A 24,161-nucleotide genomic window follows, 5' to 3' on the forward strand; every position below is an offset into this window, starting at 1 on the left:
CTTTTCCTTTTTTCTTTTATATTTACTTTTCCTTCTTTGCTCCCATTTATCAATTTTATGATCATTTAGTTTTTATGATGTCTTTACATTCCTCCACAATAGCAAGATTTTATAAATGGACTTTGACAAGGCAACTTACTTTCCTCTGAGGTGAGCTGACATTCTGCCACACTCCATGGTATGTACGTATGTTTTGATAAAATTCCTGTTATCAGAATCAGAATCAGAATACTTTATTGATCCCTGGGGGAAATTATTTTTTGTTACAGTGCTCCATTTTAAACCAACATTAAGACAAGACAGACAATACACTAACTAAGAATAGTACAATATATACATATATATACATACATACATACATACATACATAAGTCACTCATAAATAAATAGTTGGAAAGAAACATGTGTAGCTGTAGCAGCAAACAGTGTGTTAAGTGGATGCGTTGTACAGGGAGATGGCCACAGGCAGGAAAGATTTCCTGTGTCGTTCAGTGGTGCTTTTCGGTAATCTCAGTCTCTCACTGAACGTGCTCCTGTGACTGACCAGCATGTCATGGAGTGGGTGGGAGGTGTTATCCAACATAGTCTTTATCTTGAACAGCATCCGCCTCTCCGACACCACCTTGAGGGAGTCCAGCTCCATCCCCACAACATTGCTGGCCTTACGGATTAGTTTATTAAGTCTGTTGGCATCTGCGACCCTCAGCCTGCTCCCCCAGCATGCAACAGCATAGAGGATCGCACTGGCCACAACAGACTCATAGAAAATCCTCAGCATTTTCTGGCAAATGTTGAAGGACCTCAAAAAATAGAGACGACTCTGGCCCTTCCTGTAAAGTGCTGTGGTGTTTTTAGCCCAGTCCAGTTTATTGTCAATGTGTACTCCAAGGTATTTATAGTCCTCCACAATGTCCACACTGACCCCCTGGATTGAAACAGGGGTCAAGTGTTTCCTGGTCTTCCTGAAGTCCACGATCAGTTCCTTGGTCTTTGCCACGTTGAGCTGCAGATGATTCTGCTCACACCACGTGACAAAGGAGTCGACCACAGCCCGGTACTCTGTCTCATCATCCCTGCTGATGCATCCAACCACCGCAGAGTCATCAGAAAACTTCTGAAGATGGCAGGTCTCTGTGCAGTGGCTGAAGTCTGTGGTGTAGAGGGTGAAGAGGAAGGGGGAGAGGACAGTCCCCTGTGGTGCCCCTGTGTTGCTGATCACCTTGTCAGACACACACTGTGGGAGACGTACATATTGTGGTCTTCCTGTCAGGTAATCAACAATCCAGGACACCAGAGAAGCATCAACCTGCATCGCTGCTAACTTATCACCCAGGAGGGTCGGCCTGATGGTGTTGAAAGCACTGGAAAAGTCAAAAAACATGACCCTCACAGTGCTCGCCGGCTGGTCCAGATGGGTGTAGACACGATTGAGCAGGTAGATGATGGCGTCCTCAGTTCCGAGACGAGGCTGATAAGCGAACTGAAGGGGATCCAGATGTGGTCTTACTATGGGTCGCAGCTGGTCCAGGATGAGCCTTTCCAGGGTCTTCATGATGTGGGAGGTCAGTGCCACGGGCCTGTAATCCTGGGGGCCACTGGGACGAGGCGTCTTTGGTACAGGGACGAGGCATGATGTCTTCCACATCACCGGGACCCTCTGCAGACTCAGACTCAGCATAAACAGTTTATGAAAGACTCCACACAGCTGGGGGGCACAGGTCTTGAGGACAAGGGGACTCACTCCGTCTGGTCCAGCAGACTTGCCTGAGTGAAGTCTCCTCATTTGCATCTCAACCTCGTATTGAGTGAAGGTGATGGGTGGGGGAGGGGTGTCAGGAATCTCACAGGAGGCAACATGTGAAGAGAGAGGCTGGCACAGTGGTGTGGCTCTGGATTCCAGGCTGACGACAGGTGAGGTTGTGGGGGTGGGAGCAGACACTGTGGTGTTGAATCTATTGAAAAACAGATTCAACTCATTGGCTCTATTCTCACCTCCCTCAGCTTCCCTGCTATTGGTTGGCCTGAATCCAGTGATGGTCTTCATGCCCCTCCACACCTCTCTCATGCTGTTCTGCTGGAGTTTCCACTCCAGCTTCCTCCTGTAATTGTCCTTAGCCTCTCTGATCTTGTCCTTTATTAACACCTGGATCTTCCTCACCTCCTCTTTGTTGCCCCCTCTGAAAGCCCTCTTCTTGTTGTTGAGGAGCGCCTTGATGTCCTTAGTCACCCACGGCTTGTTATTTGGGTAACAATGAACAGTCTGAGCTGGAACAATGGAGTCGGTGCAGAAAGTTATGTAGTCTGTGATACACTCAGTAAGCCCATTGATGTCCTCGGCGTGAGGCTCACAGAGTGTTTCCCAGTCGGTCACCTCGAAACAGCCCTGTAGTTCTGCTAAGGCCTCCTCTGACCACCTCCTGACAGTCCTGGTGGTCACAGGTTCCCTCCTCACAATTGGCACATAGTGGGGGGTCAGGTGAATCAGGTTATGATCTGACCTACCAAGTGGGGGGAGGGAGGAGGAGCTGTATGCATCCTTGACGTTAGCATACAGTAAGTCTTTTTTTTTTTTTTTTTTTTTTTTTTCTTCTTCTTTTTTTCTTTTTCAACAATACAAATCTAACAGGCCGCTTGTGATTTTTCGTTTTTATGGGCCGATGGGGTTTTATTTATTTTCTTTTTTCCCTTTTTTTTCCTTTTTTTCTTTTTTCTTTTTTATTTTTTTTGGCCTGTCCCGTTTGGCTCTTTTGCCATCAGAATTGTTGTCTAAAGGCAAAGAAAGATGCCCAACGGATTTACTTTACCAAACTGACCATCCCAGCCTTGCCGTAATGGTCCATTTGATTCACCTTTTATTGTTTATTTTATTTTCACTTACTGAATACGGGACAGACTTGACTGGGGGAAAGAAGGGGAGAAAGAAAGAGGGAAAGAGAAACAGCTGAGAAGAGGGACGGGGGAGAAGGGCAAAAGACAAAAACCAACAGAACGGGCAGAGAAAAAAAAAAATGCATATATCAATCACCTGGATCACCTGCTGAGAAAGAAAAAAGAAAGCAAGCAGAAGAGAACAAGAGTAATAGAATAAACAACATCACAATGATATATGGGAATATGACAGTAAATACTAAATGTTAAACATTATTGTACAGCACATAAGATCAACAGAACACAGTGTGCTTTGAGGTAGGAGCCAAAAAGGGTGTAGTTTGTGGGTGTGATCACCCGTGTGTACACCTGTGAGCATGGACGCGCTTGTTTTTTGTTTTTTAAAAGGTTCCTTCATGTAATAATCTGCTAGAGGGTGTGGGGGGGCCACAGCCCCGTCCTCCAGGGCGTGAAGCAGGTGTGGAGGAGATCAAAACTCCAGACATCCAGAGGCCCCCAGAACACAAGAGACCAAGGAAGACCAACAGAGGGGCAGCTGCGCCACTGTCCCGGAAAGAGCTGAGGAGAGTCCCAGATGAGGGCTCACTCAGCAGCCGCGGAGCAGAAGCCAGGGGGAGTTGCAGTGACGCGCCCGTGAGCTCCGCCGGCAGCCAGCTGCGCCTGAGTGACCGAGCCCCAGGCCGAGAGGCCGGGGTCACCCCACCTCCGAAGTGGCCCGAGCGAGCCCCAGGCTCCAGGCCCCGATAAGCGGCCGCCAAGGAGTGAGCCGGTGTGTACCCGGACGCCCATCCCCGGACACAAAGAACCACCAACGCACCGATGTCTGAGGGGGTCCGCCACTGGCAGGGGAAGTGGTGGTAGGGGGAGATAGGCCTCCAAACCTTGGAGGGCCTAAGATGTCCCCAGAGAGGTGGCGCCTGACACCCAACCTGACATATAGACACAGACATACAGGCACACACAGATACAAACATCCATTCCCACCCTCATGCTCTCATATGCACTTACTCCACACTCAACCAACGTGGAGACAGACATAAAGAGACGTTGTACACACGATCACACTCCCCAAGCGTACTCTACAAACCGGGTCTAGGTGCCCCCGCCCCTGGAGGGGGGAACTGCACCCAGACCCAGGTGGTGTTTCCCTTTTCCCTGTGGTGGGGGGAGGCAGACCGCCCCGACTCCGCAGCAGCAGGAAGGCTCCACACTCCAGACCGCAGTCGGACGGCCAACTCCTCCTCCTAGTCCTAGCCCCCCTGCTCCAGCAGGTCGCAGAGAACGGGGGTGAGAGAAGACTCCGAACCTCCCTCCACCCGCTCATTGTAATGTTGATGCATGTGTGTTCTAAGGTGCATTTAAAACCCAGGAGGGCTTGGAGCTACCTGCCAGAGAGCAGCAGGTAAGCGCATGGTCCCTCCTGCTAGCCCTCAATGTCTACGTGTATTTAAAATTGAGAGGTGGGCAACGATGCCAGGGGTGGGGTGTACACCCTGATGGTACTTTGGACTCCGTGTATCGTGCCCACCCCCAAGATCCTATATGTATGTGTAATGAGAGTGTGAGTAATGTGAATGTCTAAGTTGTGGGATAAAATTGAGGCAGAGGCAGCCAGAAGGGGACAGAGGGGGGGGTAGCCTCCTCTGCACCCTGGTGACATACCCCTACTCCAAGGCCCTGCATGTGTGGGTGGTTGTGGTGGAGCGGGAAGAGGGAGGCAGCTGGAGATGGGGAAGGAAGGGAGGGGCAAGTGACCCCAGTAGGCACCCCCATACTCCGCGACCCGCCAGGGAAAGGGGGCCCAGGCCCATCCAGACCGGGCCCAGTGCAGCAGCGCCGCCCGGCCCCACAGAGCCCGGGACAGTCCACCCAACCCCACCACAGAGAAAACTGCACCCACCCCACCATCCACTCATCTTCCAGACTACATAAGACAATAAACACCCAGGCTGAAATCTTCCTCCACCTCTCCTGTATCTCCCCCTCCTGCAGAGGCAGCTCCTGAGGAGAGGAAAGCTCCTGCAAGATGTGACAATCTCCCCCACCAGTTGAAGAGCCCCCCAGGTGGCTCGACGCACCGGCGGCACCCTGCTCCAGGGCTGGGCCCCCATGCACCCACCCGCCCACAACCCCGGCAACACACCAACCAGGACCCAAGCCCCCGAGGCCCGGTCCGGGTCCCAGCCCAGAGACGGAGCGCCCCCAGAACCTCACGCCCATCCCGGACCCACCCAGGGGCAGCCAGGCTACCAGGTCAGTAACCCACGTCCGTCAGCACAGACCCTCCCCTAGCCCCGCTGCACGCAGCCGCGAGGAAACAGTCACCGGAGAGCCAACAGAGCCCCTAACCGGACATGACTGCTACCCCGGGTTGAGCCCCCCAAGGAAGATGCCTCCGGGGAACCCCCCCGACGCCCTAAGCCTGTCCCTACCCCCACACCAATCACAACAGTGAAGGCGGGACCAAACTATGACCCCCCACCCCCACTAGGTGATGGAGCTGATCAAAGGAGCCCAGAGCAATTGATCTGATGTGGTGGCAGAGGCTGTATCAAGACTAATGTAATCTAATAGATAATTTCTATATTGGTTAGAATTAAGATTATTTTTATTTTTCCAGTTCATGAGGACTGTTTTCTTGGCTATGCATAGGGCAGTGAAAACCATATGGGCAATATTCTTTTCTGAAGTGACATTATCTAAGCTGCCCAACAAACACACTAAGGGGGAAGTTGGAATGTTACATTTCAGACACTTCGATAAGTCTTCACATATCTCGCGCCAAAACTTCTGAACTGGTGGACAGAACCAAAGAGCGTGGATATAATTGTCCGGTGAATTGGTTTGGCAGTGTGAGCAGTTGTTGGTAGACGTAAAGCCCATCTTGAACATCCGATGACCTGTATAGTGCACTCTATGTAGTATTTTGTATTGAATTAATTGAAGACTGGGATTTCTAATTAGATGAAAGGTTTTTAAGCAAATCTGAGACCAGAAGTTTAGGTCTAAGTTAACTGATAAATCCGCTTCCCATTTTGCAATAGGAAGTGATATTGATTCATCTGTTTTAGAAAGCATTCTGTATATTTTGGATAGTAATTTGGGGGGTTTAAGAGTAAGAAATTGAACCACACTTGGTGGTGTTTGTAGTTCAACTTGACCCGGTTTAAATTTCTTTTTTAATATGGATTTAATTTGTTGATATTCTAAAAATCTTTTCTTGTTGATCCCATATTGTGTAACTAGTCCGTCAAATGAAATAAATTCTGTTCCTTCTAGTATATGTTCTAAATATTTGATTCCTTTATCACTCCAATCTGAAAAGTTTATCATATTATTGTTTTGTAATATGTCAGGGTTGTTCCAGATAGGTGTACGTTTGCATGGGATTAATGAAGACGCCGTCAATTTTAGAAACTCCCACCATGCTGTCAGAGAAGAGCTGATGTTGATGCTTTTAAAGCATTCATGTCGTTGGATGTTTGAGCTGATAAATGGTAGGTCTGAGATCTCTAGATTATTGCAGAGTGCTTGTTCTACATCTAGCCAAGGTTCATCTAAGAGGGTGTGTTTTAGCCATCCTGAGATAAACTGAAACCTGTTGGCTAAGAAGTAGTGCTGAAAGTTAGGCAGTTCTAGTCCTCCTTTATCCTTGGTCTTTTGTAGTGTTTTTAAGCTTATACGTGGGGGTTTATTTTTCCAAAGGAATTTGGACATACATGAATCTAGAGATCTGAACCAATCTTGTGGCGGTTTAGTTGGGATCATTGAGAATAAATAATTTATTTTTGGTAAGACCATCATTTTTATAGCGGCAACCCTTCCCATGAGTGATATGGGTAGACATTTCCATCTAGCCAGATCATCTTCTACCTTCTTTAAAAGTGGGATATGGTTTAATTTAGTTAGATCTGCAAGCTTGGGAGAAACATTAATACCTAAATATTTTATATTTCCCGATTGCAGTGGTGTAGAAGAGGAATTATGGAAGGAGCAATTAATCGGTAGGACTGTAGATTTTGACCAGTTAATTGAGTAATCTGATATTCTTGCAAAAGAGTTTATCAATTCAATCACCCCAGAGATATTGGTTTGTGAATTTTGGAGAAAGAGTAACACATCATCCGCATAAAGGCTGATTTTATGTTCCACGTTCTTGCATTTTATGCCCTTAATTACTGAATTCTGTCTAATTGCTGCTGCTAGTGGTTCAATAAAAATTGCAAATAGTGAAGGGGAGAGTGGGCATCCCTGCCTGGTGCCCCTCAAGAGACAGAAGCTGGAGGATGTCTGGTCATTTGTTCTAACACAAGCTGTTGGGGAATTATATAATATTTTTAACCAGTTTATGAAAGAGGATCCAAAACCAAATTTGTGTAAAGTTGCAAATAGAAATTTCCAGTTAACTCTGTCAAATGCTTTTTCTGCGTCTAAAGAGAATATTGTAGTTTCTAGGTTTTTACTGTATGAGTAGTCTATCAAATTAAGTAATCTACGTGTATTTGTTGATGAGTGCCTACCTTTTATGAAACCAGTTTGGTCAGGATGAATTAAGAGGGGGGTTATTTTCTCCAGTCTCTTTGAGAGAGCTTTGCAGATTATTTTAAGGTCTACATTTATAAGGGATATTGGACGATAGCTTGAGGGATATACAGGGTCTTTGCCTGGTTTTAGCAGGAGATTAATGTTTGCAGCATTCATATTTGATGGAAGTCTGCCCTTTTCTTTAATTTCCAACAACGTTCTGTAGAAAACTGGTGCTAGAATCGACCAGAATTCTTTGTAGAATTCTGCAGGAAAGCCATCTGGACCTGGAGCCTTATTATTGTGCATACTTATCAGGGCTTCCTGGAGTTCACCTGGTGTCAGTGGTGAATCCAGTGCCATTGCTTGAGTGTCCAATAATTTTGGAAGAGTTATGTTGTCCAAAAACTGATCAATTTCTTTTTTAGATGAGTTTATTTGTGGTGAATACAACGTTTTATAGAAATCCCTGAAAATGTTGTTTATTTGTATCGGTTCATATAATGTGTTCCCAGATGAATCTTGAACAGCACATATAGTTGTTTTTTCTTTATTTATTTTTAGCTGGTTTGCTAGAAATTGACCGGATTTATTACCATGTTCATAATTTTGTAGGCGTAGTCTTTGTACTAAGAATTTTGTTTTTTTATCAATTATCTCATTTAATTCTAGTTTTGTTTTGCGTATTTTGTTCAATGTTTCCTAATCTTGGTGGGACGCGTAGGCTTCTTCTAGTGATTTGATGTTTTTTTCTAATTCCTGAATATTTTTGTTTTCTTTTTTCTTTTTATGTGATGAGAAAGAAATTATTTTACCTCTCATCACAGCTTTCCCTGCTTCCCATAGAACAGAAGCTGATGTTTCGGGAGTGTCATTATAGTTCAAATATGAAGTCCACTCTTTTTTAAAATATTTAATAAAGTCTTCATCTTTAAGTAGTGATATATTAAATCTCCAGTTTTTTCTTGGCGTAGTATTATTCTTGTGCATTAGTGTTAAAGATACAGGACCATGATCGCTGACAGCTATAGGGTGAATCTCAGTGTCTGAAATGTCGTTCAGCAGTGAGCTGCTGACCAAAAAATAATCCAGACGAGAGTAGGAGTGATGGACATGTGAGAAAAAAGTATATTCCTTACTGGTGGGGTGAAGGGAGCGCCATGCATCGCAAAGACCAAAGTCGCTCATATACTGTTTGATTATATTTGTGGACTGCCAATTACGCTGAGTTCCCGCTGTATTGAGCCTATCCATGTCTTCATTTAGTCCAAGGTTGAGGTCACCTCCAAGTGTGCCATCTAAGTGTTCAGAGAGTGCACTGAAAAAACCGTGAAAGAATGAGGGATCATCAACATTTGGACCATATACACTTGCAATACATAGCTTTTTATCACGTATAGATAGTTTAATGATTAAGAATCTGCCCTCTGGATCTATAACTGTATCGAGTACTGTGAAATTAATATTTTTATGTATTAAAATTGCTGCTCCCCTTTGTCTAGAATTATAACAAGCTGAGAACACATTAGGAAACTCAGGTGTTTTAAGTTCATTCGAACCTCTAAGAGGTCTGTGGGTCTCTTGTAATAGCACAACATCTGCCTGTAGTTTTTTGAGTTGGTTAAATATTTTTAACCTCTTTTCTCTGGAGCCAGCTCCATTTATATTCCATGTAATGAACCTCAGTGTACCCATAGATGTTTGTGTATAACTAGGGATGTATGCTGTGTGCGTTGCTTAGACAGGTGGAGAGAATACGTCACTTGTTCATAAATAAAGAGAAGGAGAGAGAGAAAAAATGTGTGGCGAGATGCTCCCTGAGTCTGACTTTGTGTATGCATAGTTACTAATATGAGTAGGCTTGGCTTAAGTGTGTGTGTATCTTATATGACTGTGTGCGCTGTCTGACTGATGTAAATGTGCTGCCGTTGAGCGCATGGTGCGTATGTGTCGAAATAAAGGATGTTTGTGGATGAGTGTCGAAGCAGGTGATCGAGGCAGTGAAAGGAATAAAGAAAGAAACCAAGGACAGGGGTGAGCAGCATAAAACCAAGAGGGGGAAAAGAGAGGAGGAAAAAAAAAAAAAACGAGAAGAAAAAAAAAAACAGAAACAAAACGTAAACATTCCAATTAAATCACTGACGGAGAGTGACGGTGTTAATTCTGCTATGAAATCACACTTTAAGATGCGATTTGATACTGGTAAGTTAAACAGATGTTAATGCAAGTTAGTGTGAGTGGATAGGGAAATGGTGTAGCTGATTCTTATCTGGTGTGAGGTTAATACAGCCACGGAGTGATGTTGGGGTCGCGGTGGAGCTGTCCGTCCACGTACAGCCGGTCCACAGCGATGACAGCGCGGGAGCCCTTCTGGATGAAGCCGCGTCGGATTGGGAAGAGGACCCTGCGTCGTTCCAAGATCTCTTTGGGGAACTGGTCGTTCACGCTGAAGTCCGTTCCTTTTAATTCCCTGCCGCGGCTTTTCACATGTTGCTTTTGTTTGAAGTGGCCGAATTTGGCCACGATAGGACGTGGTCTCCCGGCCGTAGCCCGAATGGGGCCGAGGCGATGTACCCAATCGAAGACGATGTTCTTCACAGTGTCCTCCGGCAGCTTCAGGTGGGTTTTGATGAAGCTTTTTACCGTGGTCTCCGCGTCCTCTCCAGCGGCTTCTGGAATACCAGAAAATACCAGATTATCACGCATGCTACGAGCTTGTAGATCGATAACTGTTTCTTTTATTTTTTTATTTTCTCTATTGAGCTGGGTAACATTATCTGTGAGACATTTCACTGACTCCCTTAGCGTGGCATTTTCAGCAGCAAGCGTTTCCACCAGTCTAAAGTTTTCTCTCCCCAGGTGGGACAGTCCACATATTGTTTGAATGTTGGTAGTGTATTGTCCAGTGATACATGGTTGAAGTCACCCGAGATCACAATAAAGGCACTCGGGTGCTGAGTCTGTAGCCGAGCTATGGCAGAGTGGATAGTGTCACATGCAGCTGTGGGGTTAGCAGAGGGGGGAACATAAACAGCCACCAAGATGACGTGAGAGAATTCCCTGGGTAAATAATACGGCCTGAGTCCAACAGCACACAGTTCAGTGTCCGGGCAACAAATCTTTTCTTTGATTGTTATGTTGGCAGGGTTACACCACCGGTTGTTAACTAGAACAGCAAGCCCACCTCCTTTCCGCTTACCGCTAGCGATGCTGTCCCTGTCCGCCCGAACAGTGTGGAAGCCTTCCACGGAAGCATTCTCATCGGGAATGTCCTGGTGCAGCCATGATTCGGTGAAACACATCAGGCTACACTCTCGGTATTCCCTCTGACTCCGTACCAGTGCTGAGAGCTCGTCGATTTTAATTGCCAACGATCGCACATTACCCATCACGATAGACGGCAGACACGGTTTAAACCTCCTCCTCACTTCGAGCCTCCGCTGTCTCACCGTCACCTTTTTTCTTCTCTTCTGTCCTTGACCTCTGCATCCCCGATGTGTTTTCCTCCAAATTTCAGCTGGTACTTCTGTGGGCCTGGCCAGCGAGCCGGCCGGCATCAGGGCGATCAGCTGATCTCTGGAGTAAACAGTCCGTGTGTGATAATTAATGATAATTTACAATGACAGTAATACCTAACAATGCATAACAATTCATATTATCTTACAATTTATTTATTTATTTGTATTTATTTATCTCTTTCTATATTAGTATTAGTTTCTGATGGTGGTACACAGTGATTGTTTTTACAAAAACGGCATTAATACAGATAATTGATATTAAGTATACAGTGCAATTTATAGCAGATACGTTGTACAGTAAAATGACTGCTTACACATTTCCTGAATGCTTCAAAAATCCAAGCTAAATAATCCCTTAGAAAAAGGAAAGATCTCCTAAACACATCACTGTGTCTTTTTCTTTTATTCTTATTTAAGTAGACTTTGCTGATCTCTGTAATACTACATCAATTACATTTTTTGTTTTTTTTGTTTTTATATAAGCCAAAAATGAGGACATTTATCTTTTGCTGGGTTTTTCTTTGCATCCTTTGATAACTATGCTGTATAATTATGTGCTTACATTTCTACTCTAGATAATGGGATTGGCCTCCACACTGCAAATTGTGTCTATTTTAGAACAGCCTCTTATATAAGCATTATGTCTAAAAGATATGTAAAAAGAAAAGAAAAGAAACTGACATGATATTGTTTTAAATCTGTTGGGTTTATATTACCATGCACCCACTTCGGATGCTACCAGTCAATACATTGGGTGTTATTATCAGAAATCATTTCCATAGATATGGGCCAGAAGGGACCTTCTCTACCTGCTAGTTTGTTCATAAGGTTGTTCTCATCCATCCAGATGGAGGATCAGTAACAGGAGCGTGGAAGACTCCAGAATCCACTCTGGCTGGAATCCGGTGGATATGCAGTGTTTACAGGTAAGACCGTTTAAACGGACAGCATTTATAGACTGACTATTAAAAGTCAGCGAGTGTCAATAATGTTAATGTGGTTATGTTAGTAATACAACGAGTGCTAATATAACAGCTTTAAGATGCATTTGTAGATATTATTACGTGTTTTACCGTCTTTATGGTGCTAGCTTAAAGTTACGGTGTAAATGTTAGCTTATATTGGAGTAAAGCTGTTACTGGTTAAACGATGTTAGCACAGAAATATTAGCTTCTGTCATGACTGATGAAGTTACTAGTAAATAAAGTTTCCAGTAAAGTGTTTAATCGCAGCCAGATCGCAGAATCGCAGAATCAGGATTGAGTCAGGCTGCATCAGCTGAATCTGTTATTTGTAAATATCAGTATGTTTTATTCAGGTGTGGGGAAAATACATAAGAGTGCAGTGAAGCAACGTACCAGATTAATCCCTGTCCAAAGGTATCATACTTAAATCGGACTACTGAACCTGCCACATCAGCCTTTTGTGAGGTCTGTTTAAAGTAGACTAAAAGTGAACTGCAGGTTCCTGAGAGGTGGACTGTGAGCACAGAGACACATATTCATACATACAGCTGCAGCATATGGAATGCCAGGACTGACAATGATGAATTAATTAATTAATTAAATACACCATTAAATAATTAAATATGTTAATTAAAGTAATATTTTTGACACATTTAATTAATTATTTGAACATTTAATTAATTATTAATTAATGTGTATTTAATTAATTAATTTTGGCACACTTGACTCCTTCAGGTCTCACCATGAAATAATTTTATCTGTCAACCTCACCCATCAAACTCAGGGGGCGGGGTTAACACTGATTGAGTCAAAACCATTGCTTTGGCCTGGTGGCCATTGTTTTTAGAAGGCATTTCTGCACACAAACAACCGGCATGTGGAAACTAACTGAACTGTACTTTGAAAAACCCTGTTTGTGTGTCACCAAATATAGTTTTAATATTTTTTAGCCGAGAATGTAGTGGTTTAATCTTCAGATATCTGGTCGGTTTGTCAAGATAGAGCCTCTTTAGAAAAGTGCGTCGATGATTTCCGAGATGTCTGCCCAGCTCAGTGTCGCAGCAAAGCATGGGATAGACCCGCTCGCAGACACAGACCTTCAAAGTAAAACAGGAAATTCACAAACACAAACTCAGGGAGACAAACAAAGCACCAGGGTAACGACACAGGAAATAAACCTAGAACTGGAAACCCTGACAATGAAACCTACATACTTATAAAGATAACCATGAAGAAATTAAACATCAGATCAGCTAATAATAATAAACACAATGCCAAACACAAAACACTGGGTCAATGACCCAGCACCATGACAAAACCATTTTGAGCTCCTCTTTGGTTTACACATGATCTGAACTGATCTGATGCCGTATGCAACCAAGGTAAGCCATCCCTGTGTTAGTAATACCCAGTGTTTATCTGATAAACATAAAGGAATGTGCAGCAATGAACGTTAGAAACTGGTCCAACCGGAGTGTCTGTTTTGCAGTAACTGGTTGATACTTGTCTCAGTTTTTGTTTCCTGCTTGGCTCCAGTGACTCATTTCACTTTAACAGCGACACTTTGGATTAGTTTGGATCACTGTGTCTGAGTCTAGGGTCTTTATCTGTGGTAAGTCTTTATGTTTATTTGTTTGTTTGGTTTCTTTTTTGTTTGTTTTGGTTTTCTTTTGATTTTGAGTCAGAGAACAAGTAGGGATCTGGTCTGCCACCTCTGGCAAGCACATTGTGTGGGCCAGATCTGTGCCATGTCAATTTTGCTATGTGGGAGACTGCTGCTGATTCGTGCAACATAAAAACAACAAATTAGTTGAAAAAGTTTTTATATGAAAATGTCTTCAGCTGCTTTTTAAAAGAATCAATGGAGTCTGTACAGCAGACAGGTGATTAGATTCTTGGACATGTCAAAGAACAGAAACAAAATTGATTTGATTGGATTATTATTTTTTTGTATAGTTTCTCTCAACACAAAAATGCCCCATTCATTTCATGTCAGCATTTTTTAAAGAAAAGTAGTGATATTTTACATTTTTACTGTTTTCCATTGTAGGCTAATGCATGAAATTCTTGCCTTTTTGCCACTTGTATTCTGGAGCCGCGTGATCACCAGGGCGTCCCAAGAGTGATTTATATGGATGTGTGTGTGTGAAACTATTTTTAGATCAACATCTGATTCATCAATGAGCACATTTATTATGCAAACTGCACCAACACGGAAAAAGTCACCAAAAAAAAAAAATAAACACAACAGAACACATGAAATATGTATACATTTGAATCTGAAACATCCAGGCTTTGAATATGTGATGTATGTCAGTGTTTGGGAGAAAGAGATAAATGGATCTCTTTGTGTGTGTGTTGTCTCGATTCTTTGTTGATGTGCTGAGAACAAACAACCAATACTCAGAACAGGTCCAGTTAACAACAATAATTTATTTTAGTACATATATGTGGGACATCCACACGGCACCGCCCAAAGCGTGGTCCGGTGGATCTCAAAGAGGAAGCACTTTGATACACAGTTGTATATGTCAGGGTTCATGCCTCTTCATGTGTAAGCAGAGTATATTTATCATCCATCAGTTACAGTTAGAGACAGCTAGATATGATTCCTTTTTTGGTGATCTTCTACAATTACTTAAAAATCTATCTTAACTACTCTCTCCTTGCTGTTTCCTGTTCTTAATATGAGGCCTATAATAGTCTATGACACATCCTGAGTACATCCTGTTCTGCACAATTTTCAGTCTTGCTAAACAATCTAATGACCTATGACACAGTTTATAATTCAAAGGTGGCCTTTAATATACTGACCTGTTATTAAATGCATAAAACAAAATACACGGCAAATAAGCGCTAGAAAATATATTTTCCCAATAGTGTGTGTGTGTTGGTGGGGGTTGGGAGAATTGGGTGTGTATGAGAGAGCATGTATGTAAATCTGTAAATATGCACTGATCATTTAATGGGGTGAAAAAGATCATCTTAGCGGATATGTTTGATGTATGTTTGAAGAGGTGCTTAAGCCAAAACATGGCCTCTTATTCAAAAAGAAAAACTGATGTTAGTGTGTGTATGTACCTGGCTTGTCCTCTGAATGAAGCAAATTCAAGCACATTAAAAGGTAACCAGACAGCACGTGTGGAAAGCGATATTCCAGTGTTTCTCTTTAAAAACCACACACCAATTTTTAAAATTGCCAGTTATGCCGTGAGAGAGCTGAAGCTCTTTCACTCAGAAGAGAGAAACATTTTAAAGACCCAATGCAAATATACCATGTAACAATTTTTTACACCCTTATCATTTCATTTGATGAAATGGGTCATCCAATTACTGAAGCGCTGCTCTTAAATACACACACCAAGAAAACTGTATGCACTATACACAGTGAGTTATATTTGACACCTTTCACGGACATAATGTCCTTGTTCACAACTCCTAAACAAGGAATTCACAGCATGTAGGATGTTGAAGCACATTCATCATGTTAAAACACAGCTTTGACTTAAATGAACAAATGAATCAAATTGAAAGTTTAACAAAATTCCAACCCGTCCTCACTTTATGAAAAGAACTGACCTTTGATATCAGGAACTATAAAGTCAACACGCGTTATTGTTTAACAGAGGGTTGGGTTGAGAGTGCACATAGTTTTATTACAACCTACTTTCTTTGAGCTTTGGTGACTGTTTTGAGCAGTTCGACAGGTATGTAGACTTTTACCATAGAAAGCTAAACTGTAATCTTTTCCTTCTGTATTTATTTAGATTACTTAGCCTCAGTTTTCTAGTAGGTGCTTATAATACATAAAATCACATTGATCCCATTAGCATTAACAGTTAACAGAGGCACAAAGAGTGCTGTAAGCGTCAAGGAGCGAAAGTAACATAATTATTATTTCTGGATACTTGTACATTCATAAATATTTAAAATGTGTACTTTTAATTACATGCTGTTATTAGTTGCTACTTCGAGAGTTTACAATTTGAAATAAAAACCATATCTTCTATCAGCATTTTATAGACAGTAAGACTATTAATTGCAAACAGGACAAAAGAAACCATGACCTATGCACAGACACAGCTTATTGGTTGAGGAGGATATACTGAACTCAATGTTACTTGTGTCTCTTGTCTCTCAACTTTCATCGCTCTATTATTTTGATCTCTTTATAAGCAGTTACTGGTAAGAGTAGATGTTGGAATCAGACAATGAAAATGGGACAGAAAAAAATCACCAATGTTTTATCACTGTTTATCAACAAAAACTTACTTTTGTGCTAAATTTCACAGACTTAGATGTAGAACTTTTATTGTCATTGTATAGTTACTTGCACCATTAAATTATGTAACAAGACCACAAGGTGTGAAAATAAAAGACAATATACAAAAGAAGAAGAAAGAAATACATAAACACCATGTACACTCAAATATAATAAATAATAAATAAATAAGGGTGGACGGGCTATGAAAATTGCACATCTGCTAAAATATTGCACAAAGGAGAAAAAAAGGGAGACCTTTGATTTAGTAAAAAGTGCTTTTGTTATTTTGCTTGTAGTATAATAACTTCATAAAGATGAGTAACTGGGCTGTGTCCAGATGACATGGTAGCTCTCATCAAGAGCTAAGAAGAACAAGTCAACAATTCCCAGCTTGTCTTTCAATTGAATGTCCAGATTTCCTGCAATGTTCTTGATCTCTGTTGTTACTGTTACTCCTGGAAAGGAGCGCATTTCCAAATGGTTAAAAATAAATTTAACATAATTAAATACTTTTTTCAAATGTGATATTACCGTGACAGTCTACAAATCAGTCTTTCACTGTTTCATTTTTTTCTATCGGAGAATGGCTTAATACAAAAAGTGTGTGTTGCTATGCCCCCCCCCCTTTTTTTTTGCAGACATCTAGAATGAGTCCTATAAAGAATAAACATCTCTTGGTTTTGCATCATGTTGTTGCCGTCCTCCTTTTTCTAACACAAACTTGTGGTGGTAAGTTGCACACAAACATTTATAAAATCCACAATTTAAAGTTCTTACCTGTAGTCTTACACAGACGATGGAAACACACACTGTAACAGCACCAGTTTATGTTGATGTAGTTAAATAAATCAATTACACAGTTTGCTCAGACTGATCGTCACAATTACTAAACTGCAGAATTTGTTTGTGTCCCTAAATTTGTTAGGTCAGCATCAGATGATTGGTCCAACTCAGCCAGTAGTGGCCATGATTGGTGATGACATCATTTTGCCATGCCACCTGGAACCTGCTGTGGATGCTGTTGACCTGACTGTGGATTGGTCCAGAACTGACCTCAAACCTAGATCTGTCTATGTGAGGCGAGAGGGTGTGGAGCTTCTGACTGAGCAGAATCCTTTGTACACAGGAAGAACATCACTCTCTGTCAACAAACTGCAGTGTGGAGACGTTTCACTGAAACTGTCCACAGTACAACTCTCTGATGCAGGAACATACAAATGCCTTGTACCTAAATTTAATGCAGAAACTGTGGTGACGCTTGCTGTAGGTAAGTTTCATTTAATTTAGATTAATTTCTTCACTTTGCAATTTAGATGTGAAGAAAGACTTTAAGCAACATAGATATTGAGTGGATAGGTACAAGTTAATTTCAGCCTATATACAGGAACTTCGAAAAGAGAAAATGGAATAAATAAGTAAGATTATTAGAATTTTGACCAGTTAGATTGGCACAGTTGATGTCACATAGCATTGTGCCTCTCTATAAGCTTAAAAGGACAATTTGAGTTAAGGTCAATAAGAGAGAAATTTGGGCGAACTGTAACTATTTTAAGAATCTTTTTTTTAGATATATATTTTGCCAACTACATTTCAATATTTTGTCTTTCATTCTTTTCTTTGCAGGTTCAGTTTCCTCACCAGTCATAGAACTCACTAATGTCAAAAATGAAATGGTGTTAGAGTGTAAATCTAATGGCTGGTATCCAGAGCCTCAGATGTTGTGGGTGTACAGTGAGGGAAAACCCATTTCTGTGGAACCTACAAAGATTGTCAGAGGTTCTGATGGCCTCTATACTGTCAGCAGTAAAGTGACTGTGGAGAAAGGACAGAGCTACAGCTTCACCTGCAAAGTTCAACAGAAGAATATCAGTCAAATCAAAGAGACACACATCCATGTTTCAGGTAGAAATGCTTTTTTATCACTCACATTAACTTTCAGTTACAGAAAGTAGAATCTAGAACATTTTGTCTCCTTATATTCACAGGTGATCTCTTCATGGTCCAGTCTAATACTGCTGTTCACATTATCATCAACTTGGCTGTCTGTTTAATAAGCGTCGGGACAGTAATATTCCTAATATGGAAGTGTGGACAAAAGAAAACCAGTAAGTTCAAACTACATGGCACTTTTTTACCCCAACCTCAAATTATCATCAGGCCTTTTTAATGTCTTGTTTTAGTGTAACTGCCTTTAAAATTAAGGGCTAAGTAGTACAAACGTGATTCAAATAAAAATGACACAAACACATAAACAGTTATGTTAAAGGCGCTCGAGGGAAAAAAGTGGATGGAGACTGTAGAAATTACAGCGATTTACTAGCAAAATTGGAGGCTCTCATCAACTTTACTTTTATAAAGGAATATAACCCTGTGTCCTGTGTTGTAAAGAGATGTGTTAAGACATGCAGAGTTGGTCACATCAGTGCAGACTGACTGAGATTGCAATATCTTGACTCTCTGTCTGCATTTATAAACTAAGTGTTAATTATTGGCAAGTGGTTGCCCGTCTGTCAGAGAGTAACTGGACTTACTTCAAGTCAGACTGTGTTTATTTGTTGGCAGTTTGCATCCCATTAGCAACCTGTGCAATTGCCCTGTGATCAAAAGTTCTGTTGTGACTGACACTTTTGGGGGGCAAAGGTAAAATATATTTGAGAAAATTACCCCGTGTAAAATTATCATTATAGCAACAATATTAAATAAAACTTTTTGTGCTTCATCCTGATTGTAGGAATTGTCACCAAAATGAATTATAAAACACAAAGTGAAAGGAAATTAAACGTGAGAATTAGATATGCATAAATAGATACTATGTGAATTTGAAATTGGCAGAACCTCTGTATTTCTCATGTAGCAGTTTCATTACATCAAAAAAAGAATATCCCTTATTAGTGACATTTGAAATTAAAGTCAGTTTTTCTGAAAAGAAGACTTTTGTTCTAGAATCTGCATTGTTGTTGTGGGGTGGTAATCATAGGTGTTAGTCTCTATAGTAATTCAAATTTTCATTTATATTTTAATACTGCTTTATTAATTTAGAACTGCCAGCAATGTGTAATACATAAAAATGACAAATATTTTATCCCTATTTTCCAAACAATCTGAATACAGACTTGTTGATAAAGTAGAATTATTTGTTTGTTTGTTTGTTTGTTTGTTTGTTTGTTTGTTTGTTTAAGTATTTTCCTCTGATTTGATTGTCACCGACAAAAAGTTGAGTTTGGGAAAGTTGATAAAAAATAGTACATAAGTATTTTATTTTTGAACATTTTTATTTCTACTTTTGCAATTTTATTTTTTTCAAATGGTCATTCTCTTTTGCATTCCTCTTAAGCACTGTTTCCAAGTATGTGTTTGAGTTCTCACCTATATTTCTTTTAAACATTTTTTCCTGCATTTTTATTCACACAGATGTCAAGATACATGATGAGGATGGAAATGAACTACATCAAACAGAGATGGAGAAGAAATTAAAGAGAGTATGTGAGGAAAAGAAAAGACTTGAAGATCAGTTGCAGAACAATGAGGAAGACTTCGAACATGTCCAACAAACCATTGAAAAACTGACCACTGAAAAGACATTTCTGAAGAACCAAAAAGAAAAACTTATTGAACTACTGAAGGAGGACAATAAACAATTGACAGAGATCCAGTTAAAGTTGAAGAAAGAAAACCCATTACTTCAGAAAGAAAAAAAAATGAATAAGCGTGAAGATAAAAAAACTGACCTGGAAAACAGAATAAAAGTACATGAAGAACTGTTAAAGATGACAGAAAAACTAATGGAGGAAACAGAGAAGATTATAATCCAAATGACAGAAAGGAAGGGAAAGCTAGAAAAAGACAAGGAACAAATTATGAAACACTTGAGAGAGAAACAAAGAAATGAAAGACATTTAGAAAAAAGTGTCAGAGAAACAAGCGAGAAAGAATGTTCTTCAGACAATTTTGTGTCTGATTCTAATAACAGGCCTCACCAAGAGTCCGATCTTGGTGAGTGTGTGAGCGTGGTGCAGGAAGGTGTTGAACGTGACACATTAGGGCCTCTAATCTCATAAAGTGTCTGACTACAAAATGTATGATTTAATAATATGAGTTTAATAAAATCAATGAAAAAAGGTTAATTAACAGTGTTTTAAAAAGGTGAAACAAAGTATTCCTGTGTTTGAATTATGTTACAATCAATGTTAATGGGAAAATCTGCTGAAGAAAAATAAATTCTGCATATCAAGAATAACAAAGAATATGTAATGAATTGATTTCAAGGTTTAAAAGTACAAACTTTGTGTTAAATAATGTAATTTAGACAGAGAGATAAGGTGTGGGTGGACATCGGATGATTAAATGTCAACAACTTGATTGGATGTCCAAAATGCGAACATGTGACGCCCAGTAGGAAAGGGGGGGAGAAAGGCTGACCATAAAAATTCTGCATTCGTCCCTGTTGTCTTCTGTGAGATGAGCAGTTCATAAGATTGGATGTAAGAGATTCACAGTTTCTCAGAAAATTCCAGCAGGGACACTCAAAGGGGTAATGGAAGTCCAAACCTTAAACCGGTGAATTGATTTTGGAATTTATATCTGCTAAAATACCATGGCCAGCTGCTTTCCTGTTGGGTGATTATCATTAGTGGATTTTCAGATCTAGTTGCACTCATCCTTTCTTCAATGTCTCTTCACCAAAGATAAGAACAAATTCAACTCACGATAGGTTAGTTAGATAAGTGTAGTTTTTGATTATTGTTTGGGGATTTTTACTCTTTTATTTTACTTCTACCATGCTCTTGCTAAATTTCTTTAATAAAATATTCTGCCATTAGTCTAAGTTGTAGACGTTCACTTTTTAACCATTTTTGAAACAGTAAAGGCTATGGTCTGAGTATTATTTTTTATTTGTGCAAATAGCTCTTACAGGTTACCCTGTCAATCAAAGTGGTAGTTGTTAGTTCTTTTCCATAGAACCTACGATCAGTGTTATTTCTAAGGCTGGGGAGTGGACCAGATTTAAGCTACAACTCCAAAAGGTCTAAGTGTAATGCTCTGATGACTTTTAGTTGATCATAATCTGTTTAACAAGGAAAGAAAGTCACTGTCCATGAACAATCTAAAGCTGTTTACTTTTTCTTACATCATTTTTTTCTCCACACTTACAGGCCCTTATTTATTTTATACTCCAGCATACATTAAACTCTAATAATACAAGCATAAAGTCAAGCGGATATACAGTATACTTACAGTGGGGCAAAAAAGTATTTAGTCAGCCACCGATTGTGCAAGTTCCCCCACCTAAAATGATATGTGTTACACATATGTGTAACATCAGAAACAGTTCCGTATTCTTTGTGGAACTCCTCCTTACTCCACCTGGTCCCGTCAGAATGGCAAAGAGTGAACTCACTCCCCTCAGTACGCTCTGGCCAGAAGCGTTCTTTGGCTATGGTAATTAAATCACCATAGGTTCATGGCCTTGAAGAATGATTCGAAGTGGAGCTTCGTCCATTATTAACTTCTGGTACCGTCCACACTTTCTATGAGTTCTTGGCTTCCACCCCAAGGGAGCCAGTCTGACCTAGCATCAAGGAAAAAAAGGGAAATTTATTAAAAAATATGCCTTTTTAGAAAGTTATTTTTTAATATATTGCTGATAGTCATACAGGTAGCTTCACTTTTTAACTAACCTTCAATAATGATTTGCCATGGTCCAAATGTTTATCATTCAATGGAAACTGCCTTTTCTTTACTTGAGGCTGTAGTAGTTTCTTGGCTTTACCAAAGGCCTCTGCTGCACCTGTAATGGATGAAGCTGAAAGTTAATCAAACTGATCCACAGCGAGTTCTATATTACAAGTGATCTTAAAGCAAAATAATTGGGGTTTTCTTACTGAGAAATTCATTGCCACGTGTTGAAGTAGTGTCATCTGCAATATAAATAGGGCATTGATGTGAAACATGTGGTTTATAGAATTTTACTACAATCACTGACTACTGCACAGTCATCTGCTTTCAAAATGTATTGCACCTATTAATAAAGTGGTTATTCAATCATAACCTGCTAAGCATATCATGTTAAATAAAGGAGATTATTTTGCATGTTGTTCAAAAATATCAAAACCTACCTGATTTTTCTGCTGTCAGGAGCTTTTTTATGTTGTTATCAAAGCCTTTTTGGGTAATCTCACCTTCAAATAAAATTTCAAAAGGGTATGTAGTTATAGATTGACTGTAGGAGACAGATCCTACATGACTATCTAACTTTTAAATTGCAATCTTTTAATTTTGTGAGAAATGTATCTTTTGTCATTTTTTTTTAAATCGGGCACTCCAACAATATCATAAAGTAATAACTATATACGTCTGTTAACATGCATATTAATCAAATCAAATCAAATCAAATCAAATCACTTTTATTGTCACATCACATGTGCAGGCACACTGGCACAGCACATGCGAGTGAAATTCTTGTGTGCGAGCCCCACAAGCAACAGAGATGTGCAAACACAACAACACAAACGAGCAAAATACAAGAATGGCCAACCTGAAACTAATAAATATATGTACAATATATAATAGTGTATGCATTTCTGGATGTGTATACTAAATATTTTCCTACGTGTGTGTGTGTGTGTGTGTGTGTGTGTGTGTGTGTGTGTGTGTGTGTGTGTACACATTTTTACAAATTAAATAGTAAAAATAATAATAATAATAATAATAATAATAATAAAATATATAAAATATACAGAGTTGAATATGTGCAAAACAAGTGGCATTTATATACAGTGTGGAGTGCATAATGTTGAAGTTCCAGTAGTGAAGCTGAGGTGTCTATGAAGTGTTCAGCAGTCTGATGGCCTGATGGAAAAAGCTGTCTCTCAGTCTGCTGGTACGGGACCGGATGCTGCAGAACCTCCTTCCTGATGGAAGCAGTCTGAACAGTTTATGGCTGGGGTGACTGGAGTCCTTGATGATCCTCCCTGCTTTCCTCAGGCAGCGCTTCCTGTAGATGTCTTGGAGGGAGGGAAGCTCACCTCCAATTATCCGTTCAGAGCACCGCACTACTCTCTGGAGAGCTTTGCAGTTGTAGGCGGTGCTGTTGCCATACCAGGTGGTGATGCATCCAGTGAGGATGCTCTCAATGGCACAGTGATAGAAGGTCCTGAGGATGCGGGGGCTCATGCCGAATCTTTTCAGTCTCCTGAGAAAGAAGAGGCGCTGCTGCGCCTTCTTCACTGTTTTGTTTGTGTGTACTGACCACGTAAGATCCTCAGCCAGATGTACTCCAAGGAACCGGAAGCTGCTCACTCTCTCCACAACAGCGCCGTTGATGGTGATGGGGGTGTGTACTTCTCTGCACCTCCGGAAGTCCACTATCAACTCCTTTGTCTTTGCGACGTTGAGGGTGAGATGGTTGTCTTGACACCAATTAAGAGAAGTAAATAGGAATACCATACAATGTTAAATAATTAAAGCATGATATTGTCACGGTTCTTTGCAGTTAAAAAGATTAACTTGCAAGCATTACCACAAAATGTAATAAAGTGTTTGATTACCATTTTCAAGGTCTTTTTTCAGCTGCTCGTAAGCTTTCAGCTTGTCCATTTGCTGAAATGTATACAAAACAATTACTGAACAGTTTAAATTTGAATCACGTTTCACCACTGTCGCTAGCTAGAATGAATTAGCCAGACAAAAATAGTACAGATTTGGTTTCGTACAAAACTAGCTTTCCGTCTCTGATATGTAACTTTCACAACATAATTGCAACTTAATATAACACAACTGTGGCAAAAATATGAACAAAAGGGAGATGACGTATTTGGAAATCAATTCGGGTGGGACGTGACAACAGCGCCACCTGCAGGAAGATTTTCTCTCTGGTACCTTGTGTTCTGATACCTGACATTTTTTTTTTTTGAGAACTGAGACCTGACAATTTTTTGTCTGATACCTGGCTTTTTTTTTTTGGAGAACTGAGACCTGACAATTTTTTGTCTGATACCTGAC

The 24,161-nt window shown here is 40.6% G+C and overlaps 1 protein-coding gene across 1 annotated transcript; it reads left to right on the forward strand.

Annotated features, from left to right (window-relative positions):
• The first annotated feature begins 16,804 nt into the window (after nucleotides 1-16,804).
• On the forward strand, nucleotides 16,805-20,218 carry LOC146635498 (butyrophilin subfamily 3 member A2-like). Its single transcript, XM_085350148.1, has 5 exons — nucleotides 16,805-16,889; nucleotides 17,086-17,427; nucleotides 17,784-18,062; nucleotides 18,146-18,265; nucleotides 19,572-20,218. Exons 1-5 carry the CDS (start codon nucleotides 16,808-16,810, stop codon nucleotides 20,216-20,218), a joined length of 1,470 nt encoding a protein of 489 aa, XP_085206274.1. The 5' UTR covers nucleotides 16,805-16,807.
• The last annotated feature ends 3,943 nt before the right edge of the window (nucleotides 20,219-24,161 follow it).

This window comes from Diplotaxodon limnothrissa, linkage group LG3, assembly GCF_057381915.1.
Source record: "Diplotaxodon limnothrissa isolate DT_005_m linkage group LG3, D_limnothrissa_male_GT1.1, whole genome shotgun sequence".
Taxonomy (NCBI): Eukaryota; Metazoa; Chordata; class Actinopteri; order Cichliformes; family Cichlidae; genus Diplotaxodon; species Diplotaxodon limnothrissa.